Source organism: Macrobrachium rosenbergii, chromosome 46, assembly GCF_040412425.1.
Source record: "Macrobrachium rosenbergii isolate ZJJX-2024 chromosome 46, ASM4041242v1, whole genome shotgun sequence".
Lineage (NCBI taxonomy): Eukaryota > Metazoa > Arthropoda > Malacostraca > Decapoda > Palaemonidae > Macrobrachium > Macrobrachium rosenbergii.
The window spans coordinates 2539174-2557926 of NC_089786.1; the positions used below are offsets into that span (position 1 = coordinate 2539174).

The window sequence follows — 18753 nt, forward strand, 5'->3', positions numbered from 1 at the left end:
CAAGCCTGGTCTTGAAAAGAGCACATGCTTGCCCTGGAAAAAAAAAGTCCTCTTAGATAATTCTGCAATCTAACAAGACTGTTTATCAACAGGGTCAGACTTAGCGGGTGAAACAGCAGCTGCTCTGGCTGCAGCATCTATCGTCTTTAAGGTAAGAAGAGATTGCTGTAGACTACGACTGTCATTAAGTAACTGAACAACACTGAATCCCTCCTGAAAGGTTTGTTCTTAAATGCAGTGTGAAAGGTGGAGCTAGGGAGAGTTAAAGTGTTAGGTTTAAAATCCTGAATTTAGTCTGAGATTCTCACTCAGGAATGAACATAAAAGAAAATCCTCTTCTTCCCCCAACCAAGGACGTCGACTCCGCTTATTCTGGAAGGTGTCTGGAGGCAGCAAAGAAACTGTATGATTTTGCAGACCAGCATCGCCAGACCTACGATAATTCCATTCCTCAGGCTGCAGATTTTTACAAGCAAGTATCAGGGTTCACATTGATTCATTCTGACTTTAAAAAAGTATCTATCCATGCCTTATAATACTGAATTGTTTTATGGAATTGAAAACTTGGCTCTCTCCTAAATACTAGGTAAAGGGTATAGTCCTAGAACCAGATATGAATACTGTAGAATACTGATCGTGGTTCCTAACGCAGTGGACAGCGTTGAGTAAAAAATAATGTAGAGTAGTTTATAAGTTTTTTGTAATGGGAATGTATCGGTGTGGAACAAGTTATTAGATCAGGAACTTTGGTGGTTAGCGTATTCAGAGTACAGCCTTGACGAGAAACAAGGGAGTGTATCAAGTAGAGAATTTCCAAACACATTATTCTAAGTAGCTTATATGATATTCATCTGATGTTTCTTTGAGCAGTTAAAAGTTAATTTTCCATATGAGTTTTCCCCTACCAAAAATATAAACTAAAGAAACAATTTTAGACTTCTTTCCAGATGTTCCGCTATTAAGGCACATTTTCCTCTCACAATTACAAACAGGTCATGGAGTGGTTACGGTGATGAGTTGTGCTGGGCAGCGCTTTGGCTGGCTAGAGCTACAGGCGACAGATCTTACATCCAAAAAGCTCGAAGACACTGGGATGAGTTTGGACTTCAGTACGGTGGTACAGATTTCAGCTGGGATAACAAAAAAGGAGGTGTATATGTAAGTACTATCCCATTTTTCCCCTGTAGGGGTGATAGTGTCATCAGTGCACCTCACGTGGTGCACTGTAGGCATTACCAAGGTTCTTTGCAGCGTCCCTTCGGCCCTTGGCTGCAACCTCTTTCATTCTTTTACTGTGCTCCACCTCCGTTCTTATCCTCTTTCTTCCATCCTGCTTTCCACCCTCTCCTAACAAGTGCTTCATAGTGCAACTGCAAGGTTTTCCTTCTGTTACACCTGTAAAACCTCCTTTACTTTCAATTTTCCTTTCAGCGCTGAATGACCTCATAGGTCCCAGTGCTTGGCATCGGGCCTAAATCTCACATTCCAATTCCATGTCTTCGTTTGGTTTAGAGGTGTTGACTGTTCACTAAACAGTGATCTTAAAGTAAATATTTTTGATTGTTTACTGAGCTATAATCTTGGGAATTCTGGAATTGTCAGATTATAACGAAGACAGCTTGTAAGCATACGTGATATATCAGAAGCGTGTTAACAGAAAGAAACCGCATACAGTAATAAAATTCGTAAGTCTGGGCTAACACTAACCAAAGTACACACAAAGAAAAGCTGTCATTGTGAGCTACCATTAAACAGAAAAGTTAGACAGTATAGTAATATAAAGTACTTCATATTAGCGTAGAACAACAGTCAACTTCAAAAAACGTAAAAATTGAACGAGCAAAGAAGCTACAGCACATACGTGACCAGAAAATATATCGTAGTACACTAGTTTTTCAAAAATGACCTGAATTTTATTGTTTGAAAGGTCTTCCAGGAGACTGTTCAAGGAAAGAGAATCTGGGATAATCATCGTCATTCATCAGTGGATTCTCTCCACAATATTGTGCACTTTCTTCTTGAATTCCTTATGGGTTAAGGTTCATCATCTAGAAAAAAAAAAATAATGAGCAAATACCTTGAAAAATATTGAAGTGCTTTCCCTTGCACTTTGCTGTCCAACTTCAACTTTTTCTGTCTCAATTCATCTCAGGACCAGCCGTATGAAACATGCAGTAATCTAACATTATTAGATGTTTTTAAAAACCAATAATCCTTGGTAAGAACCTTCACAGGGTAAATCATTATACATTATAGCCTTTTAAGAATATAGTTTTACTAATGCTAGTGATTCTGCAGTTGAGTAGGTTCTTAAGATGTTTCATATCCTTTGCAGCTAGAAGTTTTCAGTACTGTAGTCTGTATCTTCATGTACTTCTTGTTGTAGGATATCACCAAGGTCCGTATGTGGCCATTTGCAAGTTATGCCAGATAAACAATTAAACAAGGATACTGTATATAGCCACAACATTCAGAGTTCACATAATGAGAGCATGTCCTCATGTTATGGCGATGCTTCGAGCTGTTGTGCTGCTTTGAAAGATGTGATAGTAATGAATTATTTGTGTGCAGTAGATAAAGAAATTAATTTGAATTTATACTTTCAGTGTAAACGCGTATGATTTACCAGCACTCAAGCAGCCCCGAGAAAAAATGATCAGTGTAATTTGTCCTGTGGTCTGATTGTTGTAATCCTTTTCAGGCTCTGTTCACAATGCAGGATTCTGACCCCTTGTACCGCAACACCTTCTCTCAGTTCTTGAATAATCTGAGAACCACCGCTCAGTACACCCCTGGGGGACTGATCTACATCAGCAAATGGGGTGCAAACCGTCACGCAGCAAATGTTGCCTTCCTTGGCCTCTTGGTAAGGAGCTACTTGCATTTCTAAAAATAGCTGCTTTGCCATGTGTCCTTGACTGCATTACCCTGTTAGATGCGATTGGCAGCATGAGTTGCCCTGACTTTTAAAACATCAACCTCACATTTTTAATCAGTGAGGAATATGGGATTTAAGCTACTCGCTAGTCCTCATTTTCTAGAGTTTTGTATGAATGAAAATTGTACTTCACAGAAAACTAGCAATAATAGAGGACTCTTGTATTTCTGAAGCAAAATTGTGGGTCAGAAATGTGTGGTTTTTGCAACTATTGTCCACTCCATGGATCACTGCAATACTGTATCCCCCTAGTGTAATTTAACCTGTCTTATGATTTTACTCTGTACAGTTTTTTCTTTAGTAACTTCTTGACTAACTGTTCCACATCTCAACGAGAGTAGAATCACGTCTGGTTTTGGCTACTCTACAGTGAAACGTCATTTCAGTGAACACCTTGGCAACTCTTGAAGCACTATCGGATTTCCACTGGGAAAAAATTAAGCTCTGAGTTATTATAACAAAAAAGACTGTACTCTACAAGTAAAAGAGTCATTGTCAGAGGAAAAAGCACTAAATTCTTTTTATCTTTCCAGGGAGCTAAATTAGGTATTGATGCTGATGCAAACAGAGCATTTGGTGAGAAACAAATAAACTACATTCTAGGATCCAACGGCCGTTCATTTGTTGTAGGATTTGGCAACAACCCTCCACAAAAGCCACACCATCGCTCCAGGTAGAGTGCAGTACAATACTTAGTTAATGATTCACAGAAACTATCTCCCAATCTAGATGAAAAATTGACTCTGTATACAAACGAGAGGCACCATGTGTAATAAGGGATTAAAACAAAGAGAAACTTAACATGCATACAACAAATGTCACACACAGCACCCTCAACAAAATACAGCTTACAGTTGCCCAGAAAGCAACTGGTTTTCAGTGGTTTTGGATGTAAATACTATTTTGTAGCTCAAAGTACTGAACATATTTTTCTTTTTCAGCTCCCAAAACTTTTAGTCAGTAATTTGGTGAGATAATTGTAGAAGGGAATAGTATGGTGCAGTCTGCAGTTATCACTGAAGCTATAAGAAAAATCTCAAATTTATCATTTAGATTTGGACTTATGAAACAGTTTGAGTTTCATAATGGTTCGCTCATTATGATCATGCAGAATATAAGTATGGCTGGGATGTATAGAAAATTTACTATTTCTCCCCTTCAGCATTGATGTCTGGACCTTCATTTTTTACCCATGTGAAGTAATGTACCATTATGTGATCACAATAGGTCTTCCAAGTACTACTCACTAAGAGAAAACACCGGTTGGCTTGGAGACAGACATTCTGCATCCCATTTTGCTAAACCCAGCTTAGAATCATTTTTAAAAGTTTTCACAAAGAAAATATTGATTGTACATATGATGTAACTCTGACCAGGTGAATTTTATAGTAAATGTTGATTAGAATGGACATGAATGATATAGGCACATACTGAATTATTTCCACTGCCATCTTAAATGTGGGTGTTTTCATCACAGGATTAGCTCTTGAATTTGGTAATCTGGGTTGCATGATGCTTTAAATAACATTTAAAACTCGGTACTGTGCTGTATATTGACTAAAGTAAGAAATTAAATAAGAGCACTCCTATTTTTTACAGCTCATGTCCAAATATGCCCGAGAAGTGTGATCAAGGTGCAATGAACAATCCTGGTCCCAATCCTCAAATTCTGTATGGTGCTGTAGTTGGAGGACCAGATCAGGTAATGACCTAAATCTTCCACTGTTAGTAAGCTTCAAATATGTTAACAGTAAATACTTGAATGCTTTTGAGTATATTACAGTCAATCAGGGGAAAATATCTCAAATAGAAAAATAGCAGGATAGGCAATTGGATAGCAGTGCTTAATGGCTATACAAAATTACTTTTTCCTTTACATTACTGTACAGTTGAGACTGGTATGCTTTTGAAGTACTGTAAATATATATTGCAGAAGGTGTTAATCATAAAAGAAAATATTACCAAAAACTAATAATAGATATCTAATATTACCACAAATAGCAAATTTGACAAGCTTAAATTTAGCTTGAAATACACACTTGTAGATACAGTTCCCATTTTAAGCATTTAATAATAGTAATATGGTAATCTTTCAACATGCAAAATATTCTGTCTGATTTTCCTTGAGTACATACATGGAATAATACTGTATGTCTACTGTACTACATTATAACAGCACAATCATTCAGTCACAATACTTATGAGGTTCTGAGATAACTCTGGCAATCAGAAATGACTGACGCAGTTTCGTGTACTTTTTCTGTACTTGACCTTAATGTGGTAATACTTTTTCTTGCAAGAACGATGGCTATGAGGACAACCGTCAAGACTATGTTCGAAATGAAGTTGCCTGTGATTATAATGCTGGTTTCACAGCAGCACTTGGTGCCCTGATAGAAAACAAGAACAGAGGTTAACAGCTGAGTAAGTAGAATGTTTAACTTCCATCCCACTGAACATTTTAAGTATTTAAGATGAATAAAAAATTTATCCAGGCAGTCCCTGGGTTACGACCTGTCTGGCTTATGACATTCCGAGGTTATGACACTTTTCAAATATATTCATCAGAAATTATTTCCCGGTTTATGACGCATGTTCCAGGGTTACGACGCATCGTACGCCGTTCCGATGGAAGAAATATGGCTCCAAAATGGCAGGATAATCAATAATTGGAGGATATTTTGATGAAAAACTCAATTAAAAATGCACTTTACATCGTTTCAATACTGTACACCCAAAGCATTAAAAGTAAGGTATTCTTAGGATTTTCGACGATTTTTCGGTTTACGACTATTTTCGGCTTATGACGCGGCGTAGGGATGGAACCCCATTGTAAACCGGGGACTGCCTGTATAATCAAGATGGTAAGAAATAATGCAACCTATATTCATAAGAATAAATGACATTTTTCTGATATGTCTTTTTTTTTTTTAGCTAACTTCGAGAAGATTCATCTGGACAGACTTCACAATGGCAGGTGATGGCAAGGTACAATTACCAGGCAGCAACAACTGCAGCTCTCTTCTATTCTCCGCAGCAGTAACTCCATTGGTGCTGGAAACATTTAAGAAAATCTGGAGAACGTATCATCAGAGAAGCTTGCTTGCCATTCGGTCCTATTTCACTGTAGATCTGTTAAATAAGGAAGTATTTCATTTCTGTTACCTGAATATATTGTTTCAAAAATCAACACTGTCAGGAGATAGTTCTTTTTGCAAATCTAACTACTGTATGCTGAAGCTTTTACAATGTTGTTATCATTAAGTACAGTAGTACTGTAGTTTAACCAGACCTCTAAGCTTATATATTTAGCTTACACATGGCTGGCTTGTATTTTGAAGACTAAATGATAAAACCACTGCCAAGGACATATTTTTATCCTCACGAAAAACTTACTGGTACAGTTTACAAGACTGAAGTAAGCAATTGACCAAAATTTCACATGAAAATTATCAGGGGTCATTAACTTGAAATTCAGGCTTCCAAAGAATATGGTGGTCATTTGAAAGAAGAGATCAGTTAATAGAAAAAAAGGAGTTAATCAATAAAGAGATAAAATTATAAATAACCCATAAACAGATAAAATGATAAATAACCAAAATTCAAAGTGAACTTTTTTAGGGTAGTGATATACTCGTTAAAATCCTTATCACAAACTCAGGATACTTAGAAACAGCAACATTTCTTGATGCAAATGCTATGCTTATTTTTCATGCTCCACATTCTACTGTCATTAGACCAGGTACAGAACAGCCCAAAACAGATGCAACCTGCCTAAAGGTTATGTCGTATTCTGTTAGGTTGTGGCATAAAGGAAATCTTGATGGTGTCTAAAGAAGTACTTAATTTACTCCAGCTGAGGTGGCATTGGCAATGAATGAAGTTAATTATAGGTTATTGTCAGTAATCGGCCGGGAATAGTGTATGAATCTACGCAACGGATATGAGGCAACGTGATGAAAGATGACAGACCATTGCTTTTACGGTTCATACATAAAATAATCAAACAAACGGCTCCTAATTCTGCTCTTACTAGGTATATATAAAGAAGAAAAGAGCAAAATTTCAAAAGAATCTAATGAAATTAAATGAAATAATAAAACAAACGGTTCCTAATTCTACTGTTAGTAGAGAGATATAAAAAGAAACCAAGAAGAAAAGAGCAAAATTTCAAAAGAAAATAATGAAATTCTTCAAGGGGGAGCCGTTACAAAGTTCACCATAATAATTACTACTACTACAGCTAAACTTGCCATGTTGACCGTCGCTGTTGTTCTATGACTGAGGCATAAAGCCGTACTAATAACGCTAAATAACGTCGTAATCATGACGTCCTTCAAGAGAATCGAGACGCGCTCCTTCAAGAACACGACGAAGGCCACGGCGGACACCCTCTACTGGAAGAACCTCGAGGTAAGGAGGCCTATGGAAATAGAAGTGACACTTACCGTAGGTCTATTCTGGACCGTTTTAGGCCCAAGTTACGAAAATAACTGGGCCTAATTTGGTCTTATGATAATTATTTTCTTATTTAATTTCACCGAAAACAGCTTAGCTTGAATTGGGGCATCTGGTAGGCCTATGGAGTTTGGGGCATTTGTGCGCAAGTGAGGAATACCCTGATGGTCGTTTCCGGTACGAATATCGCATTTTTCATTATTATATCTTTCGAATCTTCATAAGAAAATGGAAAAGTAAATGCTGTGCTTACCTTATTCAAAGTCGCTGCTGTCCGACCACGTAGGTTACGTAGATAACAGTATCGGCTCCGCAGGTCCTATTGTCCTTGGCTACCTTGCAACTGCTGGCTGCCGAACAGGTGGGTGGGAATTGCTCGGTCCGGGTCTTATTGTAGATGGTTGGGAAAGTAAATCAGGGGTAGGGGATGTCGGGCGGCTCTTGAGCGGATAGACGCGCCTAACTAAATCGGAACACCTTCTAGGTATCGCTTCTGGGAACAAAATAAAATCGTGACTTTCCATTGCGGCGGTTCGAGAAAGAAAGAAAGCGTGGTTCTGGTGTTGGCCAACAGGCCAAGGCCTATGAGTCATATCGATAGAACGCATTATGATGATTGGTTCGAAGTATTTAATCCGTAAGCCCTAGGGCATGACGTGGGTCAGCCGGAGATACGAGGACGGAATTAAATTTCCCGCGGTCAGGCCGGGGCGCTGTGCCTCGGCCATCTGAAGAACTACGGGAGAGTGGTGCTCTCTGACACCGTTCACGACAACTTGGTACTTAGGAAAAGTTAGGCTCCGCTGAAAAAATTGTCGTTCGGGAAAATCAAGCAAACTGGTCAAGTAAGTTACTTTTTGGGTACAATCAGGCCCGCTGACCAATTTTTATTCTATGCAATTTTTCATTTGGAGTCATTGTTAATGAGCTGCAGGGACTTAGTTAAAACGGTGTGGCATAGGCCTAGGTCATTTCCATAGGCCTACCTCCAGGTTCTTCCAGAAGAGGATGTCCGCCATTGCCTTCCCCGTGTTTTTAATTCTCTTGAAGGACGTCATGATTACGTGTTATTATAACGGTATTTGATGTCATTAATACGGGTTACTGCTCCATTTATAAAAAAAGTTTAATAGTAGTAGTACTAATAGTAGTAGTATTAAGTAAGGCAAATTATGTAACGGCTCCCCCCCAAACATTTTATTGTATTCTTTTTGAATTTTGCTCTTTTCCCTTTGGTTTCTGTCTCACACATCTTTATGTATTTACATATATCTCTTTAGACCTACAGCAAAATGCGAAGGCAAAAAGCAGGAAGAAAGATAAAGCCTAATCAAAAAAGAAGTAATAGACCTATAGGCCTATTCAAGAAAGTGAGGTTTTAGGAACGAGAAAAAAAACTTCTTCATTTGTTTACCTAGTTGTTTATTTTTTCCCGTTTCTAATAACTGACTTTTTATGTCTGCGTTTCCTGTTACCATCCGTCACCTCTTTCCAACGAACACAATATTCGTTGGAAGCTCGAATTTCATGTCAAGTGGCCCCTGTGGGTGGCTCGTTCCCTACGATTGACAGTTCGTCTTCTGAGCAATAAGAATAATGTAGGGTGTCCATGAATGAAAGAACATTCTTTGTGTTTGTCATGAAAAACAACATTATGGCGCCCATCATCCCAAATGGCCCATGCTGAAAGAAATACGAACTCAGACTTGCTGTAGGTCTGAACAGAGATATGTATAAACCATTTGACGGTCTGCCACACCAAGTTTAGGGGTTTATTATGGTCAGATATGTTTTCTTATATCATGTGATTCGTTGACCTATATTCTCGGTCATTTGCATATTTAAATATGTATGTTCATATGATAATGACTTTCGTAAAGAACCATCAGAGAATGCAGACGATACCAGAGTGACAGCAGCTTTAGGTTCCCATCTAATTATGGCAACATAAAACTATTGAGAATTGTTTAATAAATGTAAAAAACGATTGTGATTAACTTGATCAGGGAAGTTCTTTGCAAAGTGTTATTGTAAATGCATTTACTAATGTTTAGATTTACATGACAGTCCCATCATCAGGGACATAGGAATGAGATAATGAATGACAAAATCAGACACAGGAAAACTTGGGAACATATACTGACATGCTGAGAGGTGAGACCACTCTAAAAAAGGATGGATCAAGATATACGACGAAAATAAGCAAGAGATTAAGGAAGAAAGCATAGCGAAAGAGCTTGCAAAATGCTGGAAGTAAATATACCAAGAAGAAGAAAACCAGATAAGAGAGATACGGAATGGGAGCAAAAAAGATCTAACAAAGACAGAAATTAAACCCATGGAAGAAGTCAGTATGACTGAGGAAGATGTGAAAAATGAACTTGACAGAATGAAGTCAAATGAAGTACCAGAGCCAGACGGGATGGAACCAGTTCTGTTCAAACGGTTCTTACAAAGCACCAACCTTAAAAGAGAATTGGCAGAACGTTCAAACAACATACTGAACGGCAATAATACTCAGAACAGCTGGGTTAAGTCAAAAACAACACGCACACCCCAAGAAACAACACCCCACAGTCAAAGATCTCAGACCAATTGCATTTCCAAAAAGCATTTGACTCAGTTAACGAAAAAAAAAAAAAACTCTTAGAGGTCAAAGTAGGGTGGCCAGACGTCCTGCTTTAGGAGGGACAGTCCTGTTTTTGAGCCTTCTGTCCTCTGTCCTGCTTCACCTTAAGAAGGATGCTAATTTGTCCTGCTTTTTGGGTCTGTCTAAAAAAATACATATATTAATACTAAGAATATAAATAAGTACAAACACATATACTAAAACCGTGAGAACTGATGGTTAAAATAACCATTGAATTTTTTTTATTAGGCCAATAATTTTATATAGTGGCTGTTGGCACAGTTAGGAACGCTAGGCATGGAGCCGCAGTGTACTTGTATAAAGGCTAGTTTACCCTATGACGCCACGTACCTTATGAATAAAATTGAATATTAATTAATTTCAGTTCTTTATTCATACACTATTTGACATTTGAACACTCAAGTCAAGGTATATATATATATATATATATATATATATATATATATATATATATATATATATATATATATATTTATATATATATATTTATATATATATAATATATATATATATATATATACATATACATTAGACAACATTTTATATTTCAACTCCTCAATAATCATGTTTAATTTAGGTTAAAAATTGGTGTTGGAAAAAAAAAAAATTTGTCCTTCTTTTTGGGAATTTGGAAATGGCCACCCTAGGTCAAAGATATAGACAAACGACATAACCGGTCTATTCCTCAACAATGTAGAACAAAAAGAGCTAAATGTAACGAACGGAATAAGGCAGCGGTGCAACGGCTCACTCATCATCTTCATACAAAAGGTTTCAGAAATGAACTTATAAAGCAAGTGGCACTATCATATGCAGACGATGGATTAATCCCAGGACAGAAGCAATACAAACTCTTATGGAAATAGAAAGCGAATGTGGCCTCAATATCAACAGAGACAGAAGCAATAGATTAATATTCACCGATTGGTGTAGCATTGACGTCGTAGAAAACACGCAGCGCATAGACAAAGGCCCCAGAGAACAGACGAAAAGGGCGCAAACCAAAGCAAAGCAGTGAAAGGCAAATGTGGCGGATGCAGCCATCAGTAAAAGCTGTAGCAAGGTGAAAATAGGGAAACTTGACGAGAAAACCACAAATGAACTACAAAGGGTAGACAGTCGAGTATATAGAACGATCCTGAAAGCACCAAGATACACAGCAAGTTGTGCATTGAGATCCGAAATAGGGGTCTCTTCATTCCTTCCTTCCTTCCTTCCTGCTACTCGAGAGATAGGAAGGAGTAACTCTTCTCTCTGAAACATAGGCTTAAGAATGGTGGAAACAGGCTCATATGCGAGATAACCATGGCTCAATATGAAAACAAGGAAACCCCTTCGGTTCTGCAAGTGGAAGAGCATATGAAAGAATTAAACATAAACTTAAGTAAAATTGAACTGCTTAAAGGTATGCAGCTAAAAGAAATAATAAATAGGTGGGACAAAAAGAAATGAATGACAAAACAACATTCAGAATCTACAGAAAATATAAAGAAAACATAAGAGAAGAAACCTGGTATGATAACACCGAAAAAAAACATTGCTGGTCAGTAGGTCTAGGCTAGGCACACTAGAATTAAAAGAAAGGAATAGGCTGAAAGGGGAAGATGCAAAATGTTTGTGCTGTGAGGAAGAAAAATGAAAACTTAGAACATTTCTTACTCTACTGCCCAGCATATGATGAGATTAGAAACAGATACAGTTTTGTGCAACAGCCACATTCAGGAAAATGAAGAGGAATTGATAGCCAGTATACTTTTATTTACAGATCTGCTGAAAGGGGAAATTGGACATAGGAAAGAATTCATAAAAGAATTATGGCTTTACAGAGCCAAAAAACTTAAACAGACACAACCAAAGGAGGAAAAAACGAGCAAGGGAGCCGTTTCAGAGGAAATTTTTGCCTACTACCACTACTAACGTTGTAGCAGACAGAGAGAACCATAGAGAGGTCCGACTTCCTATGTGCAGCATAATTTGGCCGCCATTTTGATTGTGTGTAACTGGAGCTGCAGTGACAGCAACGTTTTGCAACAAACATGCTCTGAGTGCACTGCAAACCACTGTGGGGCCAACAGTTTGTCTTTATGATGGAACACAACAAACTGCCAATCTTTATTTATTTGACAGCTGTTAAGATTGTTCATTTTATGGACGTATATCAGAAAATAAGGGTACAAATAGGCCTTTATAAGCATGTTACAGTAAGAGAACCACTCGGATACATCACAGCCAAATGTGACTAGATCAGCAGAGCAGACTTTGCTCCAAATAATACCTATTTAGGTAATTCCTTAGTGGGATAAAAACTTTATTCTTCTCAGATATTCTTACAGACATGTAGGCCTGTGTGGTATATTTATAAACAAAAATAACCCATAAATGTTTAAACAGTTTTATTCAAAGTTCTGTAAAATAAAATGAAAATAACCCTTGGAAAAATGTTTAAACAATTTTATTCAAAGTTCTGTAAAATAAAATAATACATATTCTCAAACATTCAGGCTACGTAAAATTACCTGTGAAAGAACTGCGTCTGGAAAAGTAATTATTTTACTTCAATGTCATTAAATGATAGCAGATATATTAGGCCCTAGGAGAAGAACATGCTAGCAAAATGTCAAGCCTTCGCAAATACCATGCCTTAGCAAAATATGCACAAAAAGCTATGCCTGTACACAACCTATTGGAAATAGGTGGTATTTAATTACTAATCACGTACCACCACCAAAGGCATCAACACGTACACATAGCACACATTGTTTAGCATTAAAATCACCACCAGTCCACCACCAAAAGCATTAACACACACCAATATTAATCGAGTTAGACAGGGCTATACTTACTGTCAGTGTGAAGACCTGTTAACAAAATACTCATTGGGTTAATATGAATTCATTTATGGGAAATTTTCAACAGTTTTCTGTTTTTACGTAATTTCTTTTCCTTGGATGCTTTATTCTCGATTTTCAACTGATATTTTAGTCTCATTGTAACATACAATTGCTTCATAAACTGCACACTTTGAGAACATGAAGGTGTACAAAAAAGATCACAGTTGACATTGCGTCTCTAGCAACCTCCAGTTGCACACAATCAAAATGGCCGCCGGCGCTCAGCCAATTACAATGCAGCACATAGGAAGTCTGCCCTCTCTGTGGTTCTCTCTGGTAGCAGATGCCCAGAGACCCACATGATAAAAATCTAGGTTTACTGGCTAAACATATGTTTATGGCAAATGACCTTTCGACAGCATCAGAAAGCATATGTTTTTAGATATACATTAGATTTCACCGATGGCAGAATGAATACCAAACTTGGGCGAGCCCCTCAGTGATGGCCAAGACTGACGCCATCTTGCTAGGGGGGAGCAGGTCTGTGTTTACTCACCTGAATGTTCTTGTACAAACTGGGTTTTTCTCAACCAATGTTGGTATGTGCTAACACCAAGCCTAGGCGCATGAACAAGCCCTGGCACCGGGCATTCAAGCTGATAAAAGTCGAGTAAACAGGATGGGGCCACCGTGAGGGTTCTTGAAGGCACACCTACAGTATACTGTAATAGGCGGTGATGTCGAAAGACTAATTTCTCTCTTATATTATGAAGTTGTTAAAAGGATTTAGCAATGGTCACTATTAACAACACAGTTAAAGTTCTCTCTGTTCATGTTGTCATTTTATATTATTATTTGTGGATTGAGTAGCCTACACAGAGAATATTTGAGCAAACTTGAATCAGGTGGAATTAATAGCATGTATGTATGTATGTGTATATATATATATATATATATATATATATATATATATATATATATATATATATATATATATGTGCTTAAAAATCACAGTAGATGCACGTGACTTCAGTGTATAAGCGAATCCCACAGGAGAAAGACAGGCAGATGTCCAGTAGTACCAAGCGCTTTCGCGTTTATTGACGCATCGCCAGGGCACGAATGAGACAAAAATATGAAGAAGGTTACAAAGTAAACGAAAAGAACAAGAATACCAGATGGTCAGTTGTCAAAGGGTAATAAACAGAAAGTTAGTGCAGGATAATCCCGGATCGAGCTGTCACAAACTGAACCTAAGACCACACAAAAAGAAATACTAAAGTTTAGTAAAAAATGTGATAAAATACATTATGGACAAACTGGAAAACCACTTTCACAAAGAATCAAACAACACCAATATTCTGTGAGAACTGGCCAAATATCGAATGCATTATTCGTACATATGAGAGATTTTGATCATCCTATTAACTGGAGTAAAGCAAGACCTTTAGTCCCGTGCAATGACACAGTTAAAAGGAATATCATCGAATCTTGTTTTATTAAGTCAAATGATGAAAGTGTTCTAAATTTAGGTCTTGTTTTATTTAAACTTGATGCTTTAATAATTAAAAAAGTTGTTGATTAAATATAAGCAAAATTAATATACATGTTCCTGCAATTTGAATGTGTAAGAAGCCGTTTGCCTTATGGTTAAGTATATATTTGGATTAGTTTTTGACTCAAAATGAACACTTGCGCCGATTTATTCCACTGTGGGAGGGGAGTGCCGTCAGTGCACCTCACATGGTGCACTGTAGGCATTACTTATAAGGTTCTTTTCATCGTCCCTTTGGCTCCTATAGCCGCAACTGCTTTCATTCATTTACTGTAACTCCGTTCATGTTCCCTTTCTTCCATCTGACTTGCCAGCCTCTCTAACAATTGTTTCATAGTGCGGCTGCTTTGAGGTTTTCCTCCTGTTACGCCTTTCAGACCTCCTCACTGCCTATTTCCGTTTCAGCGCTGAATGACCTCGTAGGTCCCAGTGCTTGGCCATTAGCCTAAATTCTGTGTTCCATTCCAGGATTTTATACTCAGGATTTTATAAGCAATATTGTCACTCTGGTAGGACAATTTCTATTATTATTATTATTATTATTATTATTATTATTATTATTATTATTATTATTATTATTATTATTATTATTATTAATCGGAAGATAAAACACTATTCGCATGGAATAAGCCTACTGGGGCCATCAATCGACTTGAAGTTCAAGCTTCCAAAGAATATGGTGTTCATTTGAAAGAGATTACAGAAAATAACAGGAAATGCAGACAGAAGAGATCCAGTCTGTGCATTTATCTGAGACATTCAAATGGCACTTTTGTGAATAAAGAACTAGCATCAAAACTAAGTGTTGTCCAGTCTATGCCTTTTTCTGAGACATTCAAATGGCACTTTTGTGAATAAAGAACTAGCACCAAAACTAAGTGTTACCCAGTCTATGCATTTTTCTGAGAAATTCAAATGGCACTTTTGTGAATAAAGAACTAGCATCAAAACTAATTGCTATCCAGTTTATGCATTTTTCTGAGACATTCAAATGGCAGTTCTGTAAATCAAGAACTAGGCAATCTTGTAAATTAGGAACAACATCAAAACTAAGTGTTATCCAGTCTATGCCCTTTTCTGAGACGTTCAAATGGCACTTTTGCAAATAAAGAACTAGCATCAAAACTGTGTTATCCAGTCTATGCCTTTTTCTGTGACATCCAAATGGCAATTCAGTAAACAAAGAACTAACATCAAAACTAAGTTCAAGTGCTAAACAAAAACGCAAAAGCAATTCTTTCTAGACAGAATGTTCTTTGGAACAGCGAACATTCGAGCGACGTCAACTTTTCCTCAATCTCACGTGACAAGCGGAAATTCCAATGATTCAATCAAGGCAGCATTTTAAAGGCAAGACCACCTGAAAATTCAAAGAAGTTGTACATATCATTCCCATTAAAAGCATGAAAGCTGATGTTCTGCATTGCACGTTGAAGAAAGTAATTTTATAGGCCTAGAAAAAATAGATTTCACCGTGTTTTGCGATGTAACATCAATATGCTGCTACCATGTATTCCCACCCATTTCAGAGTAAAACAAACACTTTTTTTCCGTGTATGATTCAGCACATTTGTTGGAACGTATCAGGAATAATTAGCTTGGCCAGTAAGATATTAATAAAGCAGTGAGGTTCCATAGGTTCTCCTTTCATGGAAATCATATTTTTTAGAAAATAAAATTCATGATGCACCATTTAGCTCTGAAAAAAAAAAAACTTTGAGATAGAAGATGGTTTGCTCTTGAGACGTTCGTATAAACTGTCAATAAAAGAGTTATCCCCTTCCACCTTTGCGAAACAAAATGTTCATTTAGTTTTAAAGATATTCAGTGAGTATCTTATTCAAGCTTTATTACTTAAAAAAAAAAAAAAAAATCAGCCGTGTGCCTTCTTACTCAGAAGTTGTTGAATGTCAATATTGTTTACGTGAATGTAAAATCCTCCTATAAAGGTCAAAGGTTAACTAAAACTAATAAATATGCAAAATCAATAACATGGGCTTCTGTTAACGTTTTATTGAATAATTATTGTTCCCAAGAAAATAACACAAACTTGACCAGAAATATTACGTTAGAGACTTATCAAATAATGACTCTGTAAAAGGTAATAATTAATTCATTCGCATATAGCAGAATAAACCATCTTCTTTTTGTGATATCTGCAAGCCAGTGCACTGCTGTATTTTGTATAAATATTTTTTTAAATACAGTATAAACCTTTGTACTTCTGTATATACTGTATTGTAACTGTAAATAAATGGTTTCGGTTCAGTATTGAATATGAATCTCATCACCTGTCTTTCGAGTTAGTATTATTTGGTGTACAAAAATCATTGTACAGACGAGAAAAATAAGTAAATGAACTTATTACCATAACTGGCAAACAACAAATAGTCTATTTTTGTGGCATGTCTTTGACATTTCTTACGCCTGGCAGCGTCACAGTACATCGAACCCGCCTTCTCTTTCGGCGGTCTCGGTAATAAAAGACGGAGCAATTCTTCTTCGCCATCTTCTTCTGCTGCGGCTGCCGTTGGAGACGTGGTCATGTGTGGAATCCTGAAGATGCCCCTTCTTCTAGCAGAGGCTCTGCTTCTGCTTGGTCTGGTAGCAGGTTAGCAAATTTTGGTATTTATTTTTAAAGAGACTTGAGTGTAAATGGTACTCTTAGAAATGACGTCACATGGTAATTAATTTTTTTAATACCAGTCTCGACACCGAGGTGTTATTAAAGTTTTTTTTTAACTGAACAATATAAAAAAAGGGTTTATATGATGTAGTACAGGTAAGATAACAAATAACTTTAAAATTTACCCATATAATATGAGAAATTTACCGTCTTGTGCTTATTTTTTTTTATTTTACGCAGAAAGGCTCTGACAGACGCCACTTTTCTCAACAAAGATGAAACAAAAGACGGCAAATTTCCCGCATTATTTCGATAAATTCCCAAGTTATCTCACCCATACTGCACTATATTCACCTTTCCTTTGTACTTGATCAAGAGTCAGTGTCTAGTTATTTTTAAAAATAATCTTGTTAAACTGACAATTCTTTTTTAGTCTAATTCCCAGTAATTTTTTTTTTATAATTTGGTTTAGTCAATAATTGTCGATTAAGATCTTGGGATCTTTTTCTTCTTTTGTGATGAGACCGTTCCGTTTTGTAATTTCTTATTTCTTGAATTATTATCTTTGCACTATTTCTTAACTTTTAAATTCCTTTGGCATAATGCATGTTACTGCAATAAGTTCAATTGAAGTCTGATGTATATTGACTTTGTATTGACATGATACATCGGCCTATCGAACAATGTTATAGAGGGCAGCACGTGCTATGATTGTAAATGGCAATGATCTTGAAGACTAATAACTCCACATGTTCAATTTTAAGTTAAAGTTATCTGAGGATAAAACAAGATTTTTGACTTCCATAATCCTATATGGCCTACCGTAGCTTACGTTCTGTTGGGTATATTGGTAAGGCAAATCTCTTACTCCTTATTGGTCCATGAATATCACATACTTCACGAAATATCCAAGACTAAAATTAACGGCGATATTTTTACGTTCATCCCGAGGGCCTGGCAACTAAGCACGGCAGAAGCTTCATAGGATTTGAATTCCTTGTTCACTTTGTTTAATACCAGCCCCACAAGTATGAAAGATGGAAAATTTTTCAATATTTTGATAAATTTCTCAAATTAGGCTATTTCACATGTACTGCATTATGTAGCCTACGCCGTTTTCTGTGTTATTTAACAGTAAACCATATTAATAAACAGTATATTGATAAAAAATAAACAATATATTGTGTGACTGCCTCTTTTTTATTTTACGAAGGACAGTATTCCCGTGCCTTGCAGCACGCAGACCATGACCTTTAACCATAGTCTTTGGCCTAACCTAACTGTTTAGACAGCACCCTTTGCCTGGCTATAAATATACAGCTTGAGTGGCATTTGAACACAGTTTAGCAATTGGTAAGTTATTGTTTTAAACCATAATCCCATCCAAGAGTTGAAAATTTGATTCTCATACCAAATGAACCTAGTGATTTTAGTGGGACACCAGGATTTTTGGGGTAGGGGAAAAGACAAAATGAAAACTAAGCCCTCCAACCTAACCTAATGTTGTTAATGATAATTTGAATATCAATACTCAAGAAGGATCTTGTTTTATGAGGGTCTTTAGTAGCATTAGAAAAACATCTATTATTCAATGATATGAGATATTAAGTAAGCCTAGATGCCTTTTTATGTTCAGATCTCTCTGCTTCTTCTTCGTTTAACGTGCATTTTTCCCATTATTATTATATGGGGTAA

At 36.8% G+C, this 18753-nt stretch overlaps 1 protein-coding gene across 1 annotated transcript in view; it reads left to right on the forward strand.

Annotated features, from left to right (window-relative positions):
* Positions 1 to 18753, forward strand: part of LOC136830101 (uncharacterized) — a 66354-nt gene that overhangs the window by 35346 nt on the left and 12255 nt on the right. The window contains 8 exon segments of the mRNA XM_067089294.1: positions 93 to 151; positions 354 to 472; positions 993 to 1158; positions 2702 to 2866; positions 3472 to 3611; positions 4538 to 4640; positions 5239 to 5350; positions 16855 to 17043. Of these exon segments, the coding sequence (XP_066945395.1) occupies positions 93 to 151; positions 354 to 472; positions 993 to 1158; positions 2702 to 2866; positions 3472 to 3611; positions 4538 to 4640; positions 5239 to 5350; positions 16855 to 17043 (1053 nt within the window).